This window comes from Elgaria multicarinata, chromosome 5, assembly GCF_023053635.1.
Source record: "Elgaria multicarinata webbii isolate HBS135686 ecotype San Diego chromosome 5, rElgMul1.1.pri, whole genome shotgun sequence".
Classification (NCBI taxonomy): Eukaryota; Metazoa; Chordata; class Lepidosauria; order Squamata; family Anguidae; genus Elgaria; species Elgaria multicarinata.
Genome location: NC_086175.1, coordinates 71,601,382 through 71,626,168, shown reverse-complemented (window position 1 = coordinate 71,626,168; position 24,787 = coordinate 71,601,382). Strand labels below are relative to the sequence as shown.

Here is a 24,787-nt window from a genome sequence, read left to right as displayed (position 1 = left end):
AACAGCACCTGGTAAAATTCCTTCTCCATCACAACGGTTAATGCTGCAGGAGCCCTGCCCTCCTTTTCATATGGTCACCCTAAATATAGTAAATTAACAAATAAATAAACTTTAGAACAGATATGTTACTGAAAGTCAGTGCGGGCTGACTGGAAACTAAAGCTGCCCTGTATAAGCATGTTCAGGGTTGCACTGTACAAAGGCCTTCTGTAACCAGTGGCTACATTTGCTCCCTCATTGCAGTGTCTGTTGTTTCTTGAGCAAAGAGTTTCTCTCTCTTAAGTTTATATTTCCAATATTAAACTGCAACTATCAGGGCCAAAATTATGGGTAATTGTGATCAGGCATATACCGACAACTGTTTTGTAACCAGCACCTTTATCCTTTCTTTTGGAATTAGCAGGGTACTGAAGATCATTGGAACTGTCTTCTTGGCAAATATGCATTTTGTCAAATCCTTTTCACTTCTGTCGGGTTGCGGGCCTGGTGTGGATGTATCTTGTAAAAGTAACCTGTTGGCACTTTTTCCATTGTAAACTTCTTCATTGTGATCTAATTTGAAATGAAAAAGAAAGAAAAGTTAAAAATAAGAATAAATCATATTGTATTTGAGCTCAGTCTCAAGTAAAAAGCAGCCTCTTACAGAAATTTCACATTATTTTCACTAAGTCTCCCCACCCCCAATTGATGCCTCAATGTATATTCTTGTTCGAAAAGGTGTAAAATATGACCTCTGAAAGTTTCAGGCTTGCAACACGAAGTGCAAGGTTGAAATGAGGGTGATATAGTACATCTTGTTGACTTTCAAATGCGTAGAAATAAAACCTTAATATCTCGTCAAGGGTTGCTCCTGGAAAAGATTGATATGGAGCTTTTTTGTAGCAAATGTTACTGCCTTTTAATTTTGTACTGAGACATCTTTTCTGTGAGATTAAAAATAATAGAATTTTAGTGAGAAATATGAATTTTTGGATGCCATTTTCTAAGATAGCGGCTGTTACTATGATTTCCTGAGATGCCTCTATATATCTAATTTTAATCTACATGTTAATAAATGCCACCATACTAAATTTCACACTTGTATCACAATGTGCATGATTTGGCCAGAAATTGACGTTAAGCCACTCTAGCCAATGCCATGGCCTACTTGCTTCCTAGCTCTTGGCTTGTCAAGCAAGCAGGTGGTGGCAATGAGGAGGAGGAGGGATAGCAGCTGGTGACAATGGCGATGAGAAGGTAGACTCAATGAGGGAGGGGGCCCATTGAGGGTGTCTTGCCCAAAAGGCCTTCAAAAACCAGGAGCCAATGCAGGCAATTATAGTTGGAAGAAATGATTAAATTGGATATACTTCCTCCACTAATTTTACATCTGAAATAACAGGTTCATTTCCCCCCTCCAGATTAAGAAGAAACAGCAAGAAGTAGTGGGCTTTTTAGAGGCCAACAAGATTGACTTTAAGGAACTGGACATAGCCGGCGATGAAGATAACCGGAAATGGATGAGAGAGAATGTTCCAGGTGAAAAGAAGCCACAAAATGGAATCCCTCTCCCTCCACAGATATTCAATGAAGAACAGTATTGTGGGGTAAGAAGAATAAAGGTTTAACATATTTAAGGAATATGTTTAGCATTTTAGAAAATGTACAGTCTGTTTCACTAAATCCTCAAAATCTTTTCTTGTTCCACTATTCTCCTTAATTTTAAGCCTGGGCTAGGGTGGCCATGTGTCCTCTTTTAGAGAGGACAGTCCTCCATTTGAAAGTATCCTCTATGCAAAGGGCTGCCCAGTCCAATCCCAGATTAAAGATAAAAACTATAAGAACTTTTGCCCATCAACGGTTTGAACCTGGACAGCAGATTGAACAGTCAGGCACCATCTGAAGTTCAGCTGACGGAGGTGCAAGACATGACCTTTTCAGCTTTGGCACTCAGATCCAACCTGGCCTCATATATCTCCCTGCAAGAAGGAACACTTGTCTCCTGCTGCCAGTTGCCATACAACTGCACAACCTGAGGACCAAAACATACATTGCTTCAAAGATGTAGCTAGTAGCTACAGCGTCTTCATTTTTGCTCTAGAATAGGCACAGTGGGCCTGATCTGGATTGGTATCCTAGTGTGGGAGGCAGGGGGCTTTACCCCCCCCCCACACACACACACACCATGAGCCCATTCCAGACATGGGATGGGTGTCATGCCTGCAATTTCTAGTGCAAAATAGACATCCATAAATGCAAATAGATCATTTTAATCGAGCCCTTAGAGTGGTGGCTCCAATGTCTGTGGGGCGGTGAGGCCACTCTGGGTTTCAGTCAGAACCAGTCAGAACTTCAAGAGAGCTATCCAAGGTGACTGAATCCCTGAGCGGATTCACTACCTCACTGGCGTTGGAGCCACCAGCCTCCACTGCCTTAGAGACACCTTTTGAGCCCTAAAAAAATCATAGTCCTTTATCCCTTCCTCTTGTGTTTCTTCAGTGAAACTTATCCCTCAGTGAAAAACGTATGGACGTTGCAATCATTCCTTTTGCTAACTGCTATTGTGTATCTTGCTAGGGTGGCCAGGTTCAAGCTACCCATGTTGAAATTCCTTTTTCTACTCAACTAGGGTGGCCTGATAACCTACTTTCCAGAGTCCTCTATGTTAGAGAGCAGTCAGTGGACAGTATACTTTTCAACCTGTCTTCTGTTTGATGGGCTGACCACAGTCCAAGTCTGGTTTAAAGTCAAAGAACATAAGCAGGGAGAACAGGGAGGGGCCTTGAAGTAGCCCATCATCAACATTTAGCACGTGGACAGCAGACTGGGCAGGCACACATGTTGCCTGCTCAGTCTTCTTGACGATGGTGAGATATATTGCATTTCCATTTGAAGTACAGTTATTTTTAAATTTGCAGCTGTACATATCAACTTGCATGTGCAAATGTTATGCATATTGGTGTCCACTTTTTCGATTATTCAGTTATTTTTTCTTTTTTTGGGTAATGTGTAAGTGCTATTCTATACCCAAGTTCAAAGATGCAGGAGCCAGTCGTCTTTTGCATCTGAACACCCTAACCCTTGTTGAGAGGATGGGTCTAGCATAGGAAGAGGCAATGGGTTTCTTGGAGAGCCTGGGCTTTGACAATATTGTCACACTGTCTGTCACTGGTCCTGATTCCGATGAGGAATCTCCCCCTCCCTGCAAGTTCAGGTTGCAAGTGATAATGGGGAGGAGCACCTTTCCTTTGAGTGTGTGGCTTGGACTTCTGGAGCTGTTTGCTCTGTAGACATCTTTGGCATAGTGCAGCCTTCTCCAATCTAGTGCCTTCCAGATAGGATGAACTACAACTCCCATATGCTGGCTGGGAGATTATAGTAGTTGTAGTCCAACCAATCTGGAAGGACTCATTCCTACTTGTGCGCTAACTGTGGTTTGCTCTGATTTACCCTCTGGTGGGGAACCTCAGACTCTAGATTTCTTGGATGAACCCATTTTTGGCTGATATGTGAAAGATCCTTCCTTTGGCCAGGCAGTTTAGATCAACAGTGTTTTGGTCCCTTCCAGCATGGTGATATTTGTGGTTTGGGAAGTAGAGTGGATGGAGATTACATACAGCATTCTGAGTCCTGTCCCTGGGCCAAAAATAATATTGTGGTGGAAGGCCATTCAAGAGACCAGGGGAAGCCAATGTTGGAAGGTGTTCTAATGCTAAAACATATTGCAAAAGCATATGGCACCAAGGGAAACTTCTTTTCTAAGTGTCCTAGCCACATGCAGGGAGGAAATTTTGGTTCTGATCATGCTGGGGAGGGAAGAGATTGCTTTGTGGTGAGCTTTCAACAAAGTTTTCCTACCCTGCCGCCATGCATGTAATTTAGTAAAGATAAACAAGATACATAGCGGCATGCTTTGTATCTAGCACAAATGCCTAGATTGGTCCTAAGAGGCTTTCCATATTAGAGTGCTTTAGCACCGCTCAGGCATTGATTCTTCACAATTCGCTAGAACTGGCATGAAAACCAAGATTCCACACAGCACTCAGTATGCCTCTAGATGATCTCTCCATCAAGTCCCTTCCACATGGTCACAATCCTTCTAGAATGTCTACTCTCAAATAAATTTCATTCGGCAAAGGTTAATTTGTAATGCAAATGGAAGACTCCTATGGAGGTAGCTTTAACTTCCCAGCTGTGGTTGCTACTGCTTTATAGCAAGCCATTTCTGAAGGAACTTGCCTCATTGATCAGCCCAACAAAGGGGGTGGGTAGCAGTGGTGTGGGTAAAACCCTCTGATCTGCATATGGAGTGATTGCATAGAGTTTGTAGGGGAAGACAGCCAGTGTTGGGTGAGTGTGATGGAGATGAGGAATGGGACAGAATAGTTTAGGCTGCAGCCCTATATACATGATTATATGGGAGTAATTCTCATTGAATTACAATCAGACATACTTCTGAATAGTATCAGCCATGTTGGACTTCCCCTGGTAGCTTTCTTATGCAGATATTATGAGCATATGTAGTACATTAAGGAATTTGCATATTTTAACATTAATGTGAACACCAGAATAGCCATGTTAGATCATACCAAAGGTCTATCTAATCCAGTATTCTGTTCAGAACAGTGGCCAACCAGATGCCTATGGGAAGCCCACAAGCAGGTTTTCAGTGCAGTAGCACCCTCCCACTCGTGTTCTCTAGCAAATGGTATACCAGGGCATACTGCCCCCAAAACAGGAGGTAGCATATAACCATCATGACTAGTAGCCATTGATAGCCTTGTCCTCCATAAAAATTGGAAACTACTTTGTATTGAGTAAGATCATTGGTCCATCTACCGCCGTATTGTCTAGATCAACTGGTAGTGGTTCTCCAGGGTTTTAGGCAGGGGTCTTTCCCAAACCAACTGGAGATACTGGGGACTGAACCTGAGATCTTTTACATGCAAAAATATGTTTACTACCATTGAGTGCAGCCCTTTCCCAAGGGACCAACAAAAACAGCAAAAATACATTAAAATGTTCCTTTTCTCACATCCCTGTGATACCCACTGTGGTAACAGAGAACGATGTAGCAGCATATATATTGCCGAAGAGCACCTGCTATGGAACGTCTGTGTGGATTCTAAATTAGAAATATACAGTATCTCTGACTCTGCATGATGCTATTTTGGGCACTAGCCAGTTGACATATCAAAGCTGCATGTCTAAGGGCCTTTCCAGATGATTAAAACAAACACACACACACACCATTTTTGCAATCTTAGTCCCATATTTGCACTAGCCCTTAATCCAGCACCAACAGCGTGACATCTCCATTCCTATGCAATGGATAGAAGGTATCCAAAAGACAAAGATAAGTTTTCCTTACTGTGGACAATAACTTCATTCATGTTGGCATCTGTTTACAAAAATGGTGGAGATGTGGACTAGAGACGGACTGACAGACAGGGTCAGAAAATACCCCCATTTTTGTTTGGGGGGAGAAGGTAACTTTCTTGGGTTGATCCCATAACTTTTCTCATATTTAATGTTAATATACTTCTGCTTTTTTTGGTGATGGAAGAATGGTATGTTTTCCACAATTTCACAAAGGAAAATAGAGACACTTTTGCGTACTTAGAATACCACTATTTTCACATTATGGTTCACTGCCCAAGCTCCCCTGCTTTGCCCCCCATTTCCATAAACACACTGGTGCCAATGGCAGCATCCTTCTTGGGCAAATACAGGGCTGACCCTACTATTAGACAGGGGGTGGGGGAGAGAATGGCAATGAGGTGTTGGAGGACAGAACTATGTGTGCCACATGGCCTGCTCTGCCCCTTCTAAGCTAGCCTGCTGCCCACAAGTGCGGTGAAAAACAGTGACCTGTTGTCAGTGCTGAAGTAAGATTTACCAGGACAATGGAATGTGTGTGTAGGAGGGTTACCATCTTGTCCTTTGCCTTTGGACCAACAAATGTCTTGGGACAGCCCTGGGCCCCCTACAAAACCACAGCTGTTAGCTCTTAAAAACCCAACCATACACAAGCTGATGATGTGATTAATGTCATGTCTCCTTTGGGCCAATGACAGATTACTGAAATTTCTGAAATAGTCTGTCCTATGTTGGTTTACAAAGGAGGGAATCTATCTCGTTAGGAAGTTTAAAGAGAAATGAACGAGACACTTGTTTCATTGACATTACATGCATGTTCGCTAGAGTCAAGAAGGTGCAACATATGTAGACTTTAGAGAGGTGTTGATGTTGGAAGAACTCTAGCATTGATGCCCAGTGAGTTGTTGAGGATGTTAGGAGGGGTTTATATGTGTGCTATATGTGTCATATATGATTTGCACATAAGGTGGAATGCATGGATTGCTCCCTCCACTGAAATGGTTGTAAACTACACATGCTTACTCCATATGTGTATTGGAAGGCTATGGATTGGAATGATTTTGTTTTTAGTTATTAATCAACATCTTGTTTTATTGTTGTTTTTATTCTCTTTTTAGGATTTTGACTCCTTTTTCTCTGCGAAAGAAGAAAATATTATTTATTCATTCCTAGGCCTTGCTCCTCCACCAGGCTCAATGGTATGAAGTTATATTCTTTGGGAGTTATTTTAATTTACTAATAAATTAGATACTGTTTTGGCATGTACAACAACAAAGGTTAAAAAGGGGTTTGACGTTGCACAAGGTGAGCAAAACCTTTAAAGGAGAAAATGTTGCAGATTTTGCAATAAAAATAATTTGCTACGAATTTGTTGTCGCCCTTTTAAATTATTTTGCATTTGGTGTATCTTGAGCCACCAATATCACTGGGAGTTTTGACAGCGACTTCAATGCAAGATGGATTTTACCCAATGCGATACTCTTAATATAAACTCTGTGGGATATAAACTCTAATATTTATATCTGCATTTACTTAGATGCAAGTCCCTTTCATTTCAGCAAAACTTTCTTCCAAATAGCTGTGCTTAGACCTATAGACTTAAAATATTGAGACAGTACTAGTTTGCAATAGTGATGTTTTTAGTAAGAAACTTTATCGTGGTTCTGATAAACAAGAACATAGAAATACAGAAATTTCCATTTACCTGAACCATCTAACCTATAATTTGGTTCTAAGTGTGATCTCAGTACTAGATCATATCAATTCAGCACAACTTTGTATTATAACTCAATACATTAGTACCTCTATCAATTAAATTTGATTAACCAAATCTCCAAATCATCAGAATTCATTGTGAAAGTCCCACAGAGCCCTCTGCCAGTGTATTCTTGTGCAACCAGTGTCATGTACATCCCCAACCCGATACCCTCCAAAAGCATTGGATGACAATTCCCAGCATTCCTGCCCATTGGCCATGCTGGCTGGGTGGTGGTGATGGGAATTGTTGTCTAAACCCTTCGAAGGGCACAAGGTTCAAGAAGGATGATTTCAATAAAGGCTTTAAAAGCCAAACAACCGTGACTCCCCAGGGTTTCTTAAAACACCTTATACTTTAAAAGGGAAACAAAAAAGGATTGTAGGATATAACAGAGCAAGAAATGAATGTGGAAAAAAGAAAGAAGAGCAGGTTAGTGTGGGCCATATATCACTTGGCAACTGCCTGAGAAGTAATCTGGCCTGTCACCAAGCTGGTGTGCTAACTTAAACTGAGATTTCTTTCTGAGACTCCCCCCACCCCTGTCCTTTTAAAACAAATATGTAATTTGAAGCAGAGTGGTTATGCGGGACAGCTGGCTGTGGTGAAAGGCTAGAGTGACATCTCTGTTGTCAAGATTCTTCATTATGGTCTATTAATGCACAGCAATGCAGTTTTCCTGTGTCATATTAAGAAATGAGATCAATTGATGAAAGGAGCAGTGGGGAAAGTAAGACAGTTTTTAAAGAAATGTTTAAAATGAAAAAAGCAGAAGCTTTAAAAGCAAAGGCTATTCCCAATGCTGTAACATTGAAGTATATTAATATGCAATGCTTATATTTTAATTTTCTAATAATATTCTAACTTTATAATATAAAAATATCTGTATTCCACAAAGGACAGATTACTCCCCCATTTTTTAGGGTAATGTGATTTTCATATATGGTAACATATTTTTTTCTGTTGATAAAATGACATCGAGAAGAGTATTTTTTCTTGTTAGTGGAGCAATATATCTTTTTGGTTTTATTTAAATTAAATGTAATAAAAGATGGCATCACTCTTTAGCAAACAGTGTACATATCAGTCAAAGGTCACAATGAGTTGCATTCTTTTCATATGAAACTGGAAAAATGATAAAGCTGAGTAGCCTTTTGTGAGTGTAATCTAGCCAATAAAGATATTTTTTAAAAAATAATGAATGTAATGAACTTATGAATGCCTCTTAGTTGTTAATTATTGCCACCTTTGGGAATTTTTTTTTAAATTGTCATGTTGTTTAAATGTTTAAATATTGGAACGTATTTAATATATTTTTAACTTTTGTATATTTCTATTTATAGGTTTTAACTGTATATGTTTTCATTTTGTTACGCTGCCTTGATGCCCAGCATTGGGCAAAAGGCGGGTTATAAATAAATATAATAAATAAATAAATAAATATATAAATAATGCTTTTATATTCCATTTATCTGTTTCATTTGTGAATCTTTGTCTTAGCTAATTTAAATGTTTATATTATAAAATGAATATTTATAAATATGAATAAAACAAGTCTAAAAATATAAAATAGTTGGTGCTTTAGAAAAGCCCGATATTATATTTGAATTAACTCCTAGAATTGTTTTCATAAAAGCATCACCCTCTCAATGACCCAATATGAAATGCAAGAGCACTGCAATAAATGCATAAAAAAACCTGAAATGCTGCAATGATGTTTCTTCCCAGTGAAGTGGCCTTGGGGTTCCTCTCCCTGATCAGAAGTGGAGATACTGAACCAACTGTTACCAGTGCTAGAAAATGTCTATGTACAAACCTTTAAAACACACACACACACCACAGACTCTATAAGAAGATGTTGATAAAGACTCACAGGGAAAGCTCATATCTACCTTAATACCCTTCCATGAAGTGGTATCAAAGCTTCTGGGGCTTCTTCCACTTATGTCCTCCCCAGCCCTGTCCTCTGTTCTCCTCCCTCAGCTGCAGCGGCAAACAGGGTTCTAGGTTTGCTGCATGGTAGGCAGGGAACAGGTGGATGAGAGGGCCAGAAAAGGAAGGTATGGGGGTGGTGGGAAAGTGACTGCCTTGGCTTCTGCAGCATCCAGGGATTTAAGGTATATGGATCTTCTCCAGGTCACAACTTGGCAACTGTGTGTGCCAAGTCTATCACTGCAGTATTTGCTGCTGGTATGGTTTCACGGCCTCACTCCATTTCCTCAATACATTTCTGTTACCATTTTCAATATTGTTTGCATTTCTTTGCAAAGGAGGAGAGGATTACTGAGGAGATCCCGACTGTGCCAAATGGCGAAGTTTCAGGAGAAGAGCCCAAAAATACAGAAGTAAGACAAGTGACTTTATCCTTCTGCTTTACAATAACTTTAGTGTTTATTTTGGCGGGGTGTGGGGAGGACTTGGTGTTCGGTTTTGCCTTGCTTTTTTGGGGTGCAGAACCTCAAGCCTGCGATCCCAATCTGACTCTCTCTGTGGTTCCCCAGTTGGCCATACCCCTTCCCTTTCCCCTGACTGTCAGTCATTTGGGGGTTTCCTGGCTTTTGAGCAGATTTCCACCTATTGTAAAATATTGAACTGCTTCTCCTAAAGCTTAGTTAATGGCATTAAGAGGTTTAAAATAAAATACGTTGGGATTTTTGGTGTCTCGGCTCCACCCCTTTTGCCCTGCCCACTACTGGAAGGTGGCCCCAGAGAGTTTCTCCAAAATGGAATTTGGCCCTCAGGCTGAAATAGGTTCTGTACCGCTGCTCTAAGAAGAGAAAGAACAATAATTGCTTTGAAAGGCCATGTTCAGGAAAGACTACTCATGTGCTTCATGGGCACACAATTCTGCCTCCAATGAGAATCGTGCGGTGAATGTTGGAAGAATAGTTTAGACAGAGTATTTGAGAAGGCTGTTCCTAATGGTTGAATGCCTCTTTCCTTGGTGGTCTGGAAGCCAATGTGTCTGAGAAGATCCATAACAGGCTGTGGTTAACCCATGCCTTGTGGTTATGAGAAACCATTATGCCATCTCACAGAAATTATGGCCCCATTCAGAAGACACCTTAAACTATGGCCTTAACCACGGTGAATAAAGCAAAAAGCCTTATTCACTGTGGTTAAAGCCATGGTTTAAGGTGTCTTTTGAACAGGCCCTATGTGTGACTGTGAACAGCTACCCAGCGTGATTCCGTTGCCTGCCTGAAGTTTAACGTACTTCCATCTTGTGGAGGGAAGAGCATGAACTTGTCAAGTGAACCATTTTAAACTTGCAGCAACATTTTCCAAGTAAGAAATGCAGCTGACCTGTTTATTCTTTTATAGGAATAGTTGACAAATTTGATGAGTACAATTTCACAAGATATGCTAAATATGTTTAAGAAGTGGAGGATGATTAGATGTCTTTTTTATTTAGAGATTCTCTCCCCCCCTTCTCTTTCTGGCTTTCTAATGTTACTCAAGTGCTTTTCTTTCTTTTGTTGCCAGGAGACTGAAACGTCTGAAGTTACTGAAGAGAATGAAGTACCCACAGAAGACAATGCAGAAGCAGATGCGGAGTCTGCTGAAGTGCCGACAGAAGAACAACAGGTAAGTTTCTTTTCTTTTTTTCCTGTGCCATTTTTGTTCAAAACTTCCCACATCTGATCTAAACTTCATTGCATAAGAAGAAAGGAGTTATGTAAGTGGGCCCCAGGAAACAATATATTGATCAGTGGGGCTTTCGACAAAATATTGCAGTCTGGAGTGCTGCTGTTCAGAACTCTGTTCCATTCCTGCTCCCCTCTGATTTTCCCCCTTCCTGCCCCTAACAATGGTCCATCAGCATTCTGGGTCCACTTAGAATGCTCAGTCCTTGGGTGATTTTCTGGGTGGGGGATCCCTCTCGTTAGGATTTTATTTACTGAAGATTCTGAATGCTTAAGCAAATCTTGGGAATCTCCCAAGCCTTTTGTAAACCACCCAGAGAGCTTCGGCTATGGGGTGGTATAGAAATAATAATAATAATAATAATAATAATAATAATAATAATAATAATTAATAATACCACCTCCCTCTTGTATATGGGTAGTGCCATTTTGGCTGCGTAATGGCGCTATCCATGTACAAGAGGGAGGCACTCATAGTCCAAGCATTGGAAATAGAATTATACATTTAGAAGGAGTAATAAATTCGTGGCCACATATGTATTTATATCTATTTTCTACACATTCATAGGATATATGTGTATAATTTTATAAAACTAGGAGTCCTTATCTGTTTGTACAATTTTGCATTCTTACCAGGAAAACTAATACAAGCAGTTAGATGTGTAACTGTAATTTCTGTTAGTGCGGAAATAAATCCTGCTACCTGTGATTTTAGTAGGAATTGGTTGCAGTGCAAGAGTAGGGACAGAATCCATTCTGTCTCCCAAGGCTGCTCCAAAGGGTAGTATTCTATTATGCCCAGCAGCAACGACCACTTGTGCAGTGGGGATTTTGCGATTCTTCAAGCAACCCAAAACAAGTAGAAATGCTCATTTCTGGAATGGGGCAGGTCAGCACAGTTGATAGAAGATACCTTCCGCTGATCTGTACCAATCGAGAAACAAGTGTTTCTATGGTTAGTTTTAGAACCACAAAATACCAGTTGCATAAGTGGCTGCTCCCAAGGGCACCAAAGAAGCAGTGGGAGTGCATTGGCAGTGTCGGGTACTGTTCATAGTGCTCCCAATTAGACTGCGGGATTGTACACATCCCCTCCTCCATCTTTCTCTCTTTGTGTGGAAATTCACCCGCCAGCCTTAACCTTCTTAAGCATTACATTGGTAAGGGCTTCTGTCAAGGTTCAGCATTGTTGGGCACCTGCTGAGGCTCAAACTTCAGGGGGTTGGACTCAGTGGCCTTATAGGCCCCTTCCAATTCCACGATTCTATAAGAGGGGCCCCTGTAGACCACCAGAGCCCCCCAGCCATGCTATTTATTTATTTATTTATTTATGAATGAAAACATTTGTATCCTGCCCTGTTATATTACTGGGATCTCAGGGTGGCATACAGATAAAATCAGAACAACATAAACATAAACAATTTACACAGTATTCAATCATTAACAAATTAAAACCAGTAGAATTTTTAAAAAAGCAATAAAACAATTAAAATCAATTCAAACTATGTGTAACCATGGAGAATTTAGCCCTTGAAGGCTTTGATAAAAAGCCATGTTTTAACTCGGCGCTGAAATGAAGCTAGTGTCGGCGTCAGTTAGGCCTCCATGGGGAGGGCATTCCACAACCAGGGTGCCATAACAGAGAAAGCCCTCTCCCACATCCCACCGTAATGTAAGTCTCACGTTGGTGGGACGCAGAGGAGGGCTCTTCCAACGCATCTCAAATCTCGGGCAGGCATATATAGGGAGAGGCACTCCTTTAAGTACCGAGGTCCCAAGCCATTTAGGCCTTTGAATGTCATTGCCAAAACCTTGAATTCTGACCGGAAGAGTATAGGCAGCCAATGCAATTCTTTTAAGACCAGTGCTACTGGCTCGCTTGCCCCTGCCACCTATCCATATCTCCTTTTGACCCATGCAGAGAGCTCAAACAAGTGAGAAAGCAACTGAACAGCAGCCACTGCTTTCTCACTCACCTGTCATTGCCTCCAGTTGGTTGAGCCAAGAAGCAAAGGAAGAGTGATGGTAGGGATGAGGGGGGCATTGAGTCAGTCTTGCCTAGGGTCTCCCAAAACCTGGAGCCAGCAGAGGTTAGTACTAGCTAAGTTTCCCTCTTAACTCTAATTTGAAACAAGATTTGATGCTGGTCAGCAAGCCCTGGTTAAAAGGGAACCTAGCTCATGTTAACTGTGGCTCATGCCAACACTGATATACTGGTCAATCCTAGTAGAAGGGGATTTGCATGGGAGAGCTGAAGGGCAGGAGGAAGGGAGTGTGTGATCAACACCGTGGTTAAAACATCACAAGCATAAGGTCTGCACAGGCTTCTACTGAGTCTCTCTCTCTGGGTGCCAGTCATATTCAGGCCATCCAGGGTCAGCTCTAAATTGTTGAGGCCTTTGAGCAAGACATTTTCCATAGGCCCCCTCCTTCAGCAGTCTACCTTCTCACCTGGGTGGTCACCAGCTGCTCTGGTTCCTCATCCTCTTTCTCATCATTGCTACTCCTTGCTTCCTGGACAGGCAGAGATTAAGAGGCAGGCAAGTAGCCAAGGTGAAGAGCAAGTCCAGGGGACTCTTGTTAGTGAGCACCTGTTGGGCCTTTGGCAGGTGCATATCCTTGTCACTGGCCCTGATGGCATCTTCACAGTCCCTTTTTATTCAGTCACCCCGTTCAACTTGTTATGTGGACAGATTAATCTTTCAGCCACTGCAACCTGAAGTGATTCCCCTGCATGCGTGAAACAGCTGTCATAGCTCAGACACCATGGACTAAGCATACTTCGTATCCTCTTCCCTCAGGCACAATACTTTTCCATTGAGGAATTTTACATCTGCCTCTCTTGAGAAGTATTTGCATCACAATCTGTGAGCAACTGAGTGGTGAGACCTTGGGTGTGGCATTCCTTGGAATGGCACATTGCAGTCTAGTAGTTTGTACAAGCAGCTGGTTCTTACAAGTCGATTTGAGTGTTTCTGCCTGCATGTTGGGAGGGGGGTGGAAATCAAGAGCAGCAGCTGCTCCCTCATTACATAAATAAGACGACATGGAAGTTTGAATTCCATAGAAAATCAGCAAACATGCAATTCCTGTAAGATGATGCTTGGGAACAAAATGAGATTGAATGTGAATGGACTTGTTTTAAGAACTCTTCTTAGTGGTTTGACCCTTCATGGGCCATAGGGTGGATATATAAATAACCAAAATGGTTTATTTAATCAATATATGCTTGACCATTTTTTTAAAAAAAAACCCACCTCAAAGCAGTTTGCAACATTAAAGTTTAAAATGCAAAAAGTCCAGAGTTAAAACTTTTAAAACCAGAACATGAAACCATAATACAAAACAGAGTACAAAGCATTTAAAAATAAAAATAAAAATAATTCTCAATTAAAACATTCAAAATTTAAGAATAAACATGCAACACAGGGAAGGCCTGGGTGAGAAGATAGGTCTTGAACTGGTGCCTGAAACATGCCACCTCCTGCATACCTCAGAGTGGGTGCCACCATGGAGAAGGCCTGTTTTCCGTTTGCTAGCAGATGATAGCCTATAGAGCAACCAGCAGGGCTTTTGGTCATGTCTATGATGTACATGTGCACAGAAGAAGGAATCTCTGGCAGGAGGGAAAACTGGTATCAATTGCACCTGTTGTCTTTAAACGGTTTTCGCAGATGCTCTCTATTTTTTTCCAGCAACATGTTCGCCAAGGCTCAGATAAGACATTCTTTGTTGATCTCCACAGGACATGTCTCTGAAGCAACCCTGAAGGTTGCTTAAATTTCTATCCTTTTCACAGCTAGTATGGATTCTTGCAATTCAAGCCTCTTCTGAGGCTTGTGACAAGTCTTAATGTGCTTATAAATGAGTGTCATGGGAGGAGGTATAATCGAGACTGTTTGTACAGCGTGCTAAATAGAAGTTGAAATTCGGCAACAAGCTAACAAAAATCAGTGCCAAAATAAGCTAAATTCTGCAAGTGATATATGCAAACCAAACAAATAAATTTTAAACTTATTTTACATGTATTATTGCAACAAGTCCTGAAGAGGGACAAGGAACTGAACACCACCTGGGTCCACAGTCCTTTGGATGGCCCATTTTCAACTTTATCCTTACAGCTCACTTGCTTTTAAAAAAAGAAAAGAAAAGAGGCACCCAAAGGACTGTGGACTACATGCAGTACCCAATCTTATTCTTATATTGTGCAATTCTGGAATCACAAAAGACATATTTATCACTGAAGAGAAATGTTTTCCTTAGGATAGGAACCAGTAGCAAAAAATGATACAGGAGCTGAGCACTTTGCTGCTTTGTGAGGATCATGGAGACAAGAGGAGATGTTATGCGTTGCTGCCATTTCTCCACTATTCCTGTTCCAACTTTTCCTTTCTTGGGACAAAGAAGGAGCATAATGTCTCTAGATGCCTTATACTAGAAAGGATGGGGCATATGCTCTAGATCTCTCATGAGAGGGTGGGTAGAAAATGCAATGTAACTCACATTAGGCTGCAGTACAAAGTAGGACATACTTCCAAATAAATATGGACCAGTTGATTCCCTGCAAACACAGTTCATGGAGAAAAATTAAATACAGCAACAGGTTTAATTCAACGAAAGGTGTACAGAGACTTGCGGCAGGGTCTTGCTGTTTACTGTTTTACTCTGTACAGCACCATGTACATTGATGGTGCTATATAAATAAATAAATAAATAATAATAATAATAATAATAATAATAAATGTTATTTTGTTAAATTTAACAGCTAGAGACTAATGTTCTGAGCAATAACTAAACCTTTACTATGTTACTTTTAACTGTAGGTGTCTCTTAATCCCTTCATGATTTGTTTCAAGGCCTTAGGTTACTGGTATATCATTGTGCTTTGGCCTTCACCTGTTTTTATAAAGGTGTAGAGGAGATTTTTGTATTCATATTTCATTTTGCTCCAATTCGCAATTAATTATGTTTGTATAATTATATGTGACCTTTTGAATATTAAAAATAAAACATTATAGTATACTGTTATAGAAAATAGCCTAATTCTTAAAAAAAGAGCTTTATAAATAAACACCTAACTGAATGATAGTGAAAATTGTTGTTATTCGTAGAATTTGCGTGTCAAGAATTTTCCAATGAAATATATTTCATAAGAATCGGTCAATGGGAAGACAGTAAAAAAGGGATGACTAACTCCCTACTTTTATATATATGATAGGATTCCTCTATTAAGCACATTCTAGTTTCACCTTGAAAATACGTTTGTCATTGATTGCCATCTGATTTCCTTTTTTTTTAAAAAAAAGAATGGGTTTAATGTTCTCTTTTTTCAGGAAGATGGCGAAGAGCAGGCGGTGACAGAACTTTTCTTTTAGCATGCACTGGTCTTTCCACTCTGTTTTGTTTGTTTGTTTAAAAAAAAAATTCATTTAAAGCATGTCTTGACAACTGTGTTTTCCAGTTAGGGTTGGAATCTAACAAAGAACATTTATATCTTGGTCTGATCATTCTTTAGGCCCAAGAATTCATCCCACTATCCATTCTACCCTAACAAAATGGCTTGTCTGTAAACTTATTATTATTATTATTATTTATTTATTTATATAGCACCATCAATGTACATGGTGCTGTACAGAGTAAAACAGTAAATAGCAAGACCCTGCCGCATAGGCTTACAATCTACTTAAATATCCAGACAGGAACTATTGTAGACACATGTGTATGCATGTGTACACATGCTTTTTCCCCTCCCCCCTCTACATACACACACACACAGTGAGAGAGAGAGAGAGAGAGAGAGAGCTGTTGACGAGGAGGATTCCACAGGGCACAATAGCCACTTGAGGGTGGTTGACAGTGAAATCCTAAAAAGGCCTACAATTCTCAGCATTCCCATCCAGCATCGCTAGTTGGGGAATACTGGGAATTGTAGGACTTTCCCCCCTGTCAAACATGCATAGGATTGCTCTCTTAATTAGGGTGACAGGCAGCATCAGGTTAGAGTTGCAGGACCATGGATAGCTCAAAGCAAACACCTTACTCCAATAGGTTCAGCTCCACCTTGTGCATTGCTTGTGCTCATGGGAATCTCTCTCGAGGAATTTGGGAAGGGGACTTTGGCTCAAGAGACTCCTGGCTGACAGGCTCAGGCTTGGCGTTGGGCCTGGATCCTGGGTTCAGCATCTCTGTGGCTTGCATTGGTGGTTTTTCATGCACCAACTTGTTTCTCCGGCCACATTTTAGAGAAGAATCTCTGTGCAGGAGATTAAATTCTACCCACTCCGTTAAAAATGATTTTAGATTTGCAGGTTGCTAATTTGGGAGTTTTCCATCATTTTTCTTCTGAGGAGAAATACACATGTCAGATGCAATCCTTTGTTTCAATAGTTGCTTGACTATTCTTTCATTCTTTTATGTAAACAAGGAGGTAGAAGAAGCACAGGAGGAAGAAGGAGGAGAGGAAGAGGAGGAGGAGGAGGAAGAAGGAGGAGAGGAAGAGGAGGAGTCTTAGTACATTTGTATAAATTTTCTTTCAAAAGATTGTTCAGGTAATTATGCTATCAGCCATCTCAGTATGTGTTGGTTCTGAGTTTAAATAATTTGTACAAGATGAGGGCCATGGTTTTAAATCATACATGGTTGTCATCCACAATGATAATTTCTTTGTCACTATGTCTGAAATTTGGGGTTACACCGAACTTGTAACTGAATTTGGTGTCAAATGAGTCAAAGAAGACTTCATAACAAATCAACTGGATGCATACTAGCTCCTGAAACTTAATTTTTCGCACTTAAGCAGGTATACAGTGTTTTGGGGATTGCATAGTTCCTTGATTTTGTTGTCAATAGGGATGGAAGAAGCCTTTGTTAACTTTGGTTCATCCCAAACTTTGAGAACTTCTTAAAAAGTTTGCAGAAAATTCATAAGCATTTTGTGTACAAAACATTATTAGTGCACAAAATTAATGCATACATTTTTGTATGTATTTTTGCCTAATATATACATTTTTGCAAGCAATTTTCCTTATATAATGCATTTTTAACATTAATGACCCTAATAGACAGATTTTTTTATTGGAGAACTCCATTGCAAAATTCAAAGAAGTTCAAATTTTAAATCATAACTTGAGTTTTGGTTTGCATGGCGGTTCAAAAATGTGAAAAAAATTAGGTAACTTGGCATTAAAATTAAAATCAAATTAATTAAATTTGTTTTCAGGAGAACAAAAGAGTCATTTGATAGACTAATGCCATCTAGTGTTTTAAACTGCTACTGTAAATGCAAACAATTAATTAATTTTGTTTTCAAGAGAACAAAAGAGTCATTTGATAGACTAATGCCATCTAGTGTTTTAAAGTGCTACTGTAAATGCAAACAAGTGTTATTCTAACAGATTTCTTCACAAGGGGGTCACGTTGTCTTTCATTCATTCCTTTAATGTTTGCCCTGCCTTTCTACCTGGAAAGGGCGGATACACCTTGGATAGCAGCTTTAGAGTTCTGACTGGTTCTGACTGAAACCCAGAGCAGATTCACCACCCCACTGACATCAGAGCCACCAGCACCCACTGCCTCCTGCTTGTTGCTTTGTGAGGAATCCACAGAATACAACCCTTTGTCCTTTCTTCCTACTTTCTCATCATTTTTATATACATTGCCTAGGGCTGGGTTTGTACTATAGTGTATTTGTACTATAGTGTATCACATGTTAAACCTTTTCCCTACAGGAAGCAGAAGCCCATGGCAGTCACCACAGTGTGAAGATGATAAAAACGATCACTTTCCCTCCATGAAAACATCATTGCCTGTTCTCTCTGGCTCTGGATAGCAGCATAGATGTAACCCAAGACAACAAGCAGACCCACATGCAATCTTTATATATACAGTATGTTTGTTTGTGTGTGTGGTATACTGGCTTTGTGTCACAGGAATTTTCTGAGCCTCAGATCTTGACGACCAACAAGCACAGTGGGCCTGAAATTTAGGAAATATGTTCCTATGGGCAGGGATTGTTTCAGTCTCCATGTTTATGCACGGCCAGGCACATACCACTGGCAACACATAAAAAATAACGGCAAGGCCATTCAGAACTGGAAATGCCAAAGAAGCTCCTTGTATACGTGCCACAACCTGCTTATCTCTAAACTAGGCTTTGAAGTGGGTGTTATTTTTAATGTACAGCTATTGAAATAAACACATTTCATGCCAACTGTCTGTTCGTTCCCTACAGGCATTAATTTACCACAGCAAATATAAAATGAGAAAGCTAACAAAAATATGCATGGCCCTTCATTTAAGCAAATTTTCTACGGGAGCCCTCCCCCCCCATGTATCTTTGTGCTAGCAAAGATTAAAAAAATGGTTATCATCATAATTTTCATTGTTCATAAAGGTAGAGCTTTTCAGAGGTACTACTGACTGTGAGATAACCATTTACAAAAAGTCAGAATATTAGTTTCCCCTCATGCCATTGAAAATTTATTTTCAGCTTTCCCAACAGTCCTTGGTGTGCATTGCTGGAGCTGTGGGAGACTGTAGACTACAGTCCATTGGGAAATTCACCTATGCCAGCCTTCCCTAACTCCTATACTTTCCAGCCATGAGAATTATGGGATTTACAGTCCAAGATATATGGAATTGCATCAAATTGGCAAGGCTGACCTATGTGACCCCCCAATGAAATTCACTGGGGCTGTCAAAAAGCACATTATGTAATTATAGTCACAGTGTGCACAAAACAAACACAAAGTACCTAGTATGCCTTTTGAAATTTGATTATATTGATGGTGGCAGGTAGGGGAACCATGAGATTCAGAGGAGAAATTATGCTGGAGTTCCATGAATAGGATATCTCTTTTTTAAAAAGTGTTGACAGCAGCCATGCTGTGGTGGGTCAAATTGGGTCTTTTTCTAGGTAGGTTTTTTTGAGCAAGGCAATTAGTTGCATTGAAAGGATTTTAATTGGGGAAAAGTGCATGGGGGGGAGGAGTCTTAAAATGCCTTTTCCCAGTGTACTGATCCTGGTCTGAATTGGTCCCTGCCGCTATTTAATAGTTAATACATTTTTAAAAACAGGCAAATCCTAGTCATGTATCTCCTGCATCACATTTCGTTTATCCCAGGCTTTGCACCCTCCTGCTGAATTGCCAGGCATCACTTAGACTCCAACACTGGCAGTTGTCTCTAGCCCTTAGATCATAAGAACGTCAGAGGTTGGGAATCTGTAGCCTCCAGAAGTTGTTGGATTACAGCTCCCATAATCCCTGACCACTGGCCATGCTGGCTGGGGTATGCAGGAGCTGGAGTCCAACAACGTCTTGAGATGACAGATTCCCCCAGTTCTGCCTTAGATGATGATGGCAGCTGGCCAAATGGTTCAGACTTGAGAATTAGAAGAATCAAGGCAGTTTTCATGCAAAGTTGTAACTGGCATGCTGTGATTTTTAAAACAACTTTAGGGTCTAAAGGGCTGAAGCCTTGTTTTGGAAGACCTATATGCTTTATAAAGACTGCAAGACAAATCTGACTAATATCTCAACAGCCCATTTACTGTAAAATAGTCTCATTAAATGAAGAAGACTTCTTTCAAGTTAGTGGGTTATGGCCAAAGGAAAACTTCAATCCTTTTTCCAATTTTGAGAAGCACTGAAGCACTTTCATTGAACAGTTTGCAAAGGGGATGATATAATTTCCTGGAGGTATTAAGATGGTTGGCTCCCACTCCTTCCTCACTTTGACAAATTTTACACCTGTATTTTTTTTGATGAAATTATTTGTTCTCATTTTGCATCTGTGCGTGAGATTCCAAGATCTTGTCTCCACTGGAGAGGCGTCTCTGTTCCAGTTATTGGGAGTCCTTGTAGCGTTCAAGTATGCAGCCACTATATATGACTTCCAATGTGGGGGTATCTTATTTTGGTGAAAACAATAGCAAATGTTAGTGCTTATCTCAGGACTTGGATTGGCATAACTATAGTAGTGACTGTACACTGCCTATAACCAGCTTTGTGAAGATCTGAATTGTAGATAAAGCCAAAATGTGGGGCAATATTGCTGATAATCTTATTTTTTTTATTTTTTTGCTGTAGAGCAAGAATTTTACCTATTTAATTTGTAGCCCAAGTAAGACAATTCCTAGCCTTTTCTCTCTTTTTGTTAATGCGCATTAGCCTCCTTTTGAATTTGATTTACTAGTGACACATAATATCGAATGAGGCAACCTCATTGTCTGAAATGTCTGCACTGTGTGTTGTTTATTTATTCCCCCCACCCCAGTGCCTTTGTATGGTGTAAGAGCTGCTAGAGACCTCAGTGTACTTAAAAAGAACAACTTTTCTATTCACCTGTCTGTGTTTCTATTTATTTTCATATGACAAAGAAGGGAATATTAAGCAATGGAAATTACAATGTGGGGGGGGGAATCTTAACACTGTTCTTTCTCTAATGGAGAGAATTGGACTAGGCTTGCTTTGAGGAAGTTTAAGAATACAAATGTTTGATATTATTATTATTATTATTATTATTATTATTATTATTATTATTATTATTATTATTTATATAGCACCATCAGTGCACATGATGCTGTACAGAGTATAACAGTAAATAGCAAGGCCCTGCCGCATAAGCTTACATTCTAATAAAATCATAGTAAAGCAATAAGGAGGGGAAGAGAATGCAAACAGGCACAGGGTAGGGTAAAACTAACAGTATAGAGTCCAAACAACATCAGGTTTTAAAAGCTTTAGGAAAAAGAAAAGTTTTTAGCTGAGCTTTAAAAGCTGTGATTGAAGTTGTAGATCTCAAATGTTCTGGGAGAGCGTTCCAGGCGTAAGGGGCAGCAGAAGAGAATGGACGAAGCCGAGCAAGGGAAGTAGAGACCCTTGGGCAGGCGAGAAACATGGCATCAGAGGAGCGAAGAGCACGAGCGGGGCAATAGTTTGAGATGAGAGAGGAGAGATAGGAAGGAGCTAGACCGTGGAAAGCTTTGAAGATCAACAGGAGAAGTTTATATTGGATTCTGGAGTGAATTGGAAGCCAATGAAGAGATTTCAGAAGTGGAGTAACATGGTCAGAGCGGCGAGCCAAGAAGATGATCTTAGTGGCAGCGTGGTGGACAGAAACCAACGGACTGATGTGAGAAGAATGCTATTGCTTAAGGTGCCCGAGATGTAGGCTTGTTATCCAATATAAGCTTCTTCAGCTTTTTCCAACCCGGTGACCTCCAGATGTTTTGGACTTCAATGCCCATCAGTCCCAGCCAGCATGGCCGATGGTAAGGAATGCTTGGAGTTATAGTCTAGAACATCTGAAAGATACTATGTTGGGGAAGGCTAGGCTACCCTTCAGTTGTCAAATTATAACATAATTTCTTTATGTGCATGAAAGAGGGAAGCAAATGTATTTGCACATTCTCCGTCATTATGCCCCTTCCCACCCAGGACTGATCCACTTTTAAATAACAGCATGAAATAACCCGCTTAGAGATGACATACTACATGGAGGAGGAGATGGAGATGATAATAGTAACCTTGCTGCGGGGTCATAGCTGTGCTTCCATTAGCACCTTTATAACAATATTTATTAATGACTGCTAGTCACGATGGCCACATAAGAACAGAAGAGCCCTGCTGGATCAGACCAAGGGTTCATCTAGTCCAGCACTCTGTTCACACAATGGCCAACCAGCTGTTGACCAGGGAACCACAGCAGGACACTGTCCAACAGCACCTTCCCACCCATGTTTCCAGCAACTGGTGTATACAGGCTTACTGTCTCTGATACTGGAGGTTGCACATAGCCATCAGGACTAGTAGCCATTGATCACCTTCTCCAGGAATTTATCCAACCCCCTTTTAAAGCCATCCAAATTGGTGTCTGTCACTACATCTTGTGGTAGTGAACTCCATAGTTCATGCGCCGTGTGAAGAAGTACTTCCTTTTATTTGTCCTGAATCTCCCACCAACCAGCTTCATGGGATGACCCCTGGTTCTAGTATTCTGGGAGATGGAGAAAAATGTCTCCCTATCCACATTCTTCGCACCATGCATATTTTGTACACCTCTAAAATGTCTCCCCTCAGCAGCCCAGTATGGCAGGCAGTATGCTGCTGAATACCAGTTACTGGGGAACCCAAGTGGGGGGGTTCCATTGCTCTCATGTCCTGCTTATGGGTTTCCCATTGGCATCTGTTTGGCTAATGTAGGGAGCAGAGTGGTGGATTAAACAAGCTTTTGATTTGATCCATCACAGCTCTTACATTCTTAATATTGTTAGATGTGCACAGTAGCACAGGAGAAGGGAGAATGCACAGCCTCCAAATACTTGAAATAAAACAAGACACCTGGCCAGGATCTAAAGAACTACTTTGGGCATGCCTCATGAGATTGTAGAGGATTTTCTTTGAACAACATCACTTCCCCCACCCCCACCCATGCCATATCAGAAACTGTTTTTGAAAAGTCCTTTCCCTTCCAAAAGTGGTATGCATATGATCAGGATGGCTGTCCAGTGGTGCAGATAGGCCACCTTAGACCCTAGACTTAATGCTGCCCTAGCCTTTAGATGGCCATGTGTATTACATCACTTGGGAAGCACATAACTAAGATCCCTCTTCTCTGATCCTACTGCCATTCCATGCTTTAAACTGCTTCTATATTCCTGATATGTTAGCGCAAAACAAACCAGTTTGCCAACCCTAGCTGCCAAAATTGTAAGAGGGGGATTACTTATTCTGATAGGGTGAAAGCTGAGTGCTATCAATTTGGGAAAAGGTTCTAACCATAAGGCTTCCAGGACTAACCATGATGGCAGTTCTGAGGGAGCAGAAGAAGACCAAAACTTAGTATAAGCAATAGGTAAGCCCGATAGTACAAAACTAGGTCTGGAAAACCAAACCCACCTTCTTTAATTGAGACTGCATCCATTTCAAAGATATTCGAGATGGGAAAGAACACCAGAAAAAATTACGAAACGAAGCATTAAGTTGTTGAAAATATTTTCCAGGTATAAGTAAAGGAATCCCACATATAACGTAAAGAATTCGAGGTATAAGGTTCATCTAAAGTGTCTTGACTTTACCCCACAAACTCAACTTTAACAGTGCCCATCTGTCTATAACTCGTATAAACTCACTAATCAGTTTAAGGCCATGGCTAGACCAGGCCTATATCCCGGGATTGTCCCGGGATCGTCCCTGTGCATCCAAATGACACACACGGGATCCTGGGAGCAGCGATGATCTCTCCATTTGCCTAAGATAGTGGGATAATCCTTAGGTCTAGCTAAGGCCTAAGTTTATTTTGATCAATTGAGGTATATATCTTGGAATGAGTATTCACAGATAGGTAATAAAATCAGGGCACTACCAAAATCAGCCATTAGCCAACACACTAGAAAATATACTATCTCCAATTGGCATCAATTCTGGTTACTCAATTGATTGAGTAACCAGAAAGATCACGTAAACAATTCCATAAAAGCAGGAATAGATGCCTAGAGTTTAGAAATAAACAATAAAAGATCAGTGTAAATAATAATTTAAAATTCTAAGTCAGCATGTACAAACCTGTGAATACTACTATTCTGTCTATATGCACAAGCCAGCGGTTCCAACCATAGATCAAATATCAATAGGAAAAGCAGACATCTTTGTCTAGTACCTAGGCAAAGCATGAAAAAAGCTGAGAAACAACCATTGGTTATAACTCCTGCTCTTGGAGTTGAAAATAAAATTCTAACCGACTTCAAAAATTCCATTGGAAAACAAATTACTCAATGTGACAAGCATAAACTTCATATGAATTTTGTCGAAGGCTTTCTCAGCATCCAAAGAGGCAATGGCTGCTTGGTCCGTTCTTTCTCTATTTAAAGCTATCAAATGCACAGCTAATCTCAAATTATCAGCTCCTGTCTGTTTTTAATAAATCCCACTTGATCTGGACTAACCAATGTTGTAATGACGTTGCAATTTATCAGCTAAAATTGCCATTAATATTTTAATATCAACATTTATTAGTGAGATTGGTG

General features: G+C 40.4%; 1 protein-coding gene across 3 annotated transcripts in view; it reads left to right on the top strand.

Moving 5' to 3' along the window:
• The window catches only part of SH3BGR (SH3 domain binding glutamate rich protein), a 31,217-nt gene extending 12,247 nt beyond the window's left edge, over window positions 1-18,970 (top strand). The window contains exons 2-8 of one of the 3 annotated variants that reach the window (XM_063126613.1): window positions 1,401-1,586; window positions 6,477-6,557; window positions 9,385-9,459; window positions 10,601-10,702; window positions 16,095-16,124; window positions 17,186-17,309; window positions 18,489-18,970. In XM_063126613.1, the coding sequence (XP_062982683.1) occupies window positions 1,401-1,586; window positions 6,477-6,557; window positions 9,385-9,459; window positions 10,601-10,702; window positions 16,095-16,124; window positions 17,186-17,272 (561 nt within the window). In that variant the 3' untranslated portion in view covers window positions 17,273-17,309; window positions 18,489-18,970. The remainder of the gene's footprint in view (window positions 1-1,400; window positions 1,587-6,476; window positions 6,558-9,384; window positions 9,460-10,600; window positions 10,703-16,094; window positions 16,125-17,185; window positions 17,310-18,488) is intronic. The other 2 variants (XM_063126616.1, XM_063126614.1) reach the window with 2 other exon arrangements.
• Window positions 18,971-24,787: the final 5,817 nt, after the last annotated feature.